Consider the following 4772-nt stretch of genomic DNA (forward strand, 5'->3'; position numbering starts at 1 on the left):
GTTAAGTTTTAGCCACATATTAAGTTTTTTGTATAAAGAAAAATTAGAGAAATCCGAGTTTAAATGTTACTCCATCTTCCTGATTGTTCGTAGATAGTTACAGTTCGAGCAGTGTATTTTCCATTAGGTAGATCATCCATGCTGAGCAATCTTATTTCGAGTTCAGAATTAATATAATTTGCAAAACTGTGTTTAAAGTGTACTAACAAACCAGTCTATTCCGATTCGATTTATTTATATTCAAAGATACATTCTTATGAATTAGTAAGCAAATTTATGTTTTTACCTGTATTGAATATTCCGGTTGAGCAAACATTTCTATCTAATTTTAATGAGAAAATATTTAAAACTTTCGGTGACATTAATGGAAGAGAATCAAGATAATATTGATACAGTATGAGATAAATATCAATGTCAGATGCATAAATTTAGTTATAAGTATATAGGAAATTTTAAATATTTCTTGAAAAGCCATCTATATGCTCTACAGAAATTTATACAGGGATAGTCTGTACTAAAAACTGAGATTCTTCAACAAGTTCTCTGAAGAAGAGAGAGATTTTCTATAAAGCGGAAATTTTAATTCAATCAGATTGAAGCAGTCTATCCGCATATATATATTGATTCAACTATAACTTTAATAAGTATAAACTCCAAGTTTAGTTATCAACGACACAGTTTTGTAAGATAAGCGAACAAATGTGCGAACCAGATAACGTAATTATTCCCCTTTGGATATGCATTCGTTTGATGTGCAAATTCTCACAGAGCACAGTTACGATTTTAGATTAAATTTGATATTCGAATGCTCAGAGTTTTCTTAAAATATGCAAATAGTTATGCAAATGATTGTAAGAGCAAAATCCCAAGAAAACTTTAAGATTATTACAAGTATTAAATGTATTATTTAAAAGTTCTAATAAACCTATCACCAAAATTCATATTTTTAGACTTTAAGGAGTTTTCCTACGCAGTATTTAAATTAATCGGTTATAAATTAAGAATATATGTTATGTTAGTTAAACAAATGAGCCAATTAGCTTTTTAAAGGTCGAGCAGCTAATGCAAGAATGGCAACTCCTTATTGTCGATAAAGTCGTTAGTGAAGCAGGCTTTGCTACATCATCAAAAAAATAATATAATCTACGAGTGAGACCTAGATAAACGAGAAATGATTTAGCAAGTAGGATGGGTATTGATCGTCTACCAGTTCTACAATAACTTCTTTACCTTGCATTAATCGCCAATCCGAACAATAGCGATTAAAGCAGCCATAAATCTCTCTTATTTTTCTTACTTCTTTCTTCCGAGATGATTAAACAACTGCATTCGCTACTATTGCCTTCAAAATCAAATACATACATATATATATATAAACCAATTAATATAAGAAAAACTAAATTTATATTTAGTTTAAATGAATATCATACTATTTAAAATGCAAATATTCTTAGTGCGTTACTAATAGTATGAATACTAATTCGTGTACAATTTTAAATAATTTAACATAACTTTCTTCGTTAGAAAAACGTGTAATTATATATAATTTATCATCTGTAAATTGATTTTAAGTAACTTTTATAATGAAGTTAAACATCCTTCGACTGTGCTATAAAATGCTTTGATCTTTAAGATTGCATTAAATAGAATTAACGTAAAATCTCTTTCAGTAACTAAGGCTTTGCAATTAGTTATTGCCATTAAGAATATTCGCTGCTACAGTAATAGTTGAAAGTTTAACTTTGATATTATATTTAAGCACTTCATTTAGAATTCATAATTCAAAAAATAATTAGTTACACGGGGGAAATATATAATTACCGTAAACAGAAAAGAGTTTTAGAGTACGGATTTTCGATGTAGTGCATTTCTAAAAATAATTTGCTAGCGATATCTTTAAAGAAGCAGAGACAATAATTCAAGTCAATTTGAAAACTTTGAAACTCGGCACTTAAGTCATCCTGAGAACGATTTCAAAGTAAAGAATTATAACGATCAATTGCGTGGCGACTTTATAAGCACGCAAATCCAAGATTCACACGATGCCAGTTCCACCCACAAGCACGATCAGCATCACAAGAGGTGATTAAAGGAACCAAATTCCAACAGAAAAGAGACGTTTAATTGATAATCGGTCTGGACCACGTAATAAACGAAAAAAGGGATGTTATCCATCCAGCTAACAGTCACGATATTCTCCAGCAGTCACGCAATTGAAGTCACTTTTCTTCTTATCGGAAAATCTTGTCTTTACAATGGGTCCTTCTTTATTTAAAGATACTAGTTTTTCTCGTCTATACTTTCCATATTACTTTCTTCCGAACCGGAAACATCCGGATATTTCCTGTTCTAGTAGCGGAAATGCAACTGGAAATGATTCTCTTATTGCAAACATGAAGTTGGTGCAATGACGCTGAACAGAAGTGGATAGTTATCAAGACCGAACCAAGAGTGTTAGTAGTGGAGTGGAGAACGATATTTTCGAGTGTTATGAACTAACTTGACGAAGAAGATCGTAATGATGCGGAGCGAACAACGAAATTAAACAGTACAATGGATACTTAGATTCGTAACGGTCAATTGTCTGTTCTTTTAAGAAAAATCGATGTCATTCTAATTTTCATTCGGTCTCTTTTATGCACTATTACCTTGAATATATTGCTAAAAGCAAATCTCTTCTTGCTTTTTCCAACTTGATTTCTATAAGCTTCAGATTTTTTGCACGTCTCATTATTATTAACCACAAACTACTGAATAATTTTTTTTCTATATATCATCTTTGAAATTCTGATATAGAAGTTTACCGCATGGAAAAACTCTATTTGTTTTTAACAATATAGAGTATTGAATATTTTTATTTTAAAAAATAAAATAAATTCTTAAAAATTTTCTACTTTTCAGCGCAAAAAATAGCAAAAAAAAAACCGTCTGAAAATTGCAGTTATTAAGTAAACATATTAATAAAATATTAAAATTTTATTCCTAATTTTAATGTTTTATTTTATCTATTTATATCTGAAAAATTAATAAAATTATATTTAAAATTATTGAACCATAAAACCTTAATCCTAGTTCTACATGTCTTAAATATATCTTTACAAAATCCATTAAGTATTTATAAATTATAATTATTGATAAGTGAAAATGCATTATACTAAGTATTAGTTTAAACAATTAGTTATAATCAACTGATTATAAGCATTTTAATACTTACCAAGTGTTAGTTTATTAGTTGGATTTCCGAAATAATCAACAGCCATTAAAGAGATGTTTCCTGATGATTCTAACTTCAGAGGATGATTCTAAACGTGGAATAAACTGGTTTATAGATTATAAATCTAAACGATGTTATTAATATACAACATTAAATTCCAAATAATGATATTACGTTAAGCGATTGAATGTTAGCTGCCTGTAAAGAGTTTAGAAATTCTGTTTCTCCTTGAATTTGTGCGCCATATTTTGTAAATGTTAAACTTCCCATACCGGCCTTAAAAAATTAATCAACATATTTATTAATGAATAAATTACATGTTTTTATCTAAAATTTAAGTTATATATTTAATAATTAATAATTGTATAATCATTGGAATGTTTTTTATCGTAGAAATCCTTTACCGTTGTCAGATCCAGTACTTTGATGATCCATACTGTCAAAGCCATGTTAATAACAACAACAATTAACAGCATAATGACTAAAAGATATAGACATCGCTTTCTCCAGCCATAAATTCCTCCAGCGTAATAATTTGGTGTTAGTTTAAGGGCATCGCTTCCAATCATAGACACTTCCAGTTGTGTAGGAACTCCTAAAGATTGACCTACTGCACCATTGCATGTTTGTGGAAGAGTGCTGGCTGCTGAACTTGGAGTTTCTGTTACCATAGCTATTTATCATGTATCTAAAATATAATAGTCATATTCAGAATATTTTAAATACGATCTCACTTATGAATAATGGATTTAAAAATTCAAATGAAAAGAAAATGAAACACTTTAAACTTAAGAAAATATAAAAGAAATTCTGATTGAAAAAGAGAAAAATCAATAAGATTTAGTTTCCATAAAAAGGTTTTAATAACCTTTAAAGTAATATAAAAAGCTAATGATATTTTAGGAAATTTATTAAATCATTTTTCTGTATTAAAAAAAAATCTTCACCTTAAGAAATGTTAACATTCTTTTTATTTCTGTTTAAAAATGCAGAAAATTGTTATAAATCGATTCTGATCAAATTTTATTTTCAGTAGTGTCTCTTGACGATTTTTAAAATTTTATAGGAAAATTTAGTTTTGAAAGAAATATAATAAAAGTTGAATACAATAAAAATTTAAATCATTTTTGAGGTGGATTATTTTTGAAATTTATGACGCGATCACTCTATCAAAATTTATGCGTGTATATTAATTTTGATATATTGTAAATTATGCAATATACCTTCTCGGTTATTCCTACAAAACAAACATCTTTTGCAAGGAAATTAACAAGATATATCAAAAATTAATTGAAAATAAACCGATTTAAGTATGATTTCGTTAATTTATCACATTAAATTGTGCTTTGCATCTTTAGGTAATCCTACAATTATTCTAAGATTACGTTCAATGCTTATCCGATTTATTATAATTTAAATTGTTAATATTTATATATCATTAAATATAGAATTTACAAAATAAAACACGCAAGTTTATATTAATATATTTAATATATAAATTAAATAGCTCATATATTAAAAAAAATTCTATAGCTAATAACTAAATGATATTTACCTT

General features: G+C 27.6%; 1 protein-coding gene across 1 annotated transcript in view; it reads right to left on the reverse strand.

Moving 5' to 3' along the window:
* Nucleotides 1-3214: 3214 nt before the first annotated feature.
* Nucleotides 3215-4772, reverse strand: part of LOC111630283 (zeta-sarcoglycan-like) — a gene marked incomplete at its 3' end in the record, with an annotated part of 33251 nt that continues 31693 nt past the window's right edge. The window contains exons 2-4 of the mRNA XM_023374365.1: nt 3619-3902; nt 3389-3490; nt 3215-3302 (exon numbers count right to left, since the gene is read on the reverse strand). Coding sequence (XP_023230133.1) covers nt 3215-3302; nt 3389-3490; nt 3619-3885 — 457 coding nt within the window. The remainder of the gene's footprint in view (nt 3303-3388; nt 3491-3618; nt 3903-4772) is intronic.

This window comes from Centruroides sculpturatus, unplaced genomic scaffold (assembly GCF_000671375.1).
Source record: "Centruroides sculpturatus isolate CEXI.00-Female unplaced genomic scaffold, Cexi_2.0 scaffold726, whole genome shotgun sequence".
In the NCBI taxonomy this organism is placed as follows: domain Eukaryota; kingdom Metazoa; phylum Arthropoda; class Arachnida; order Scorpiones; family Buthidae; genus Centruroides; species Centruroides sculpturatus.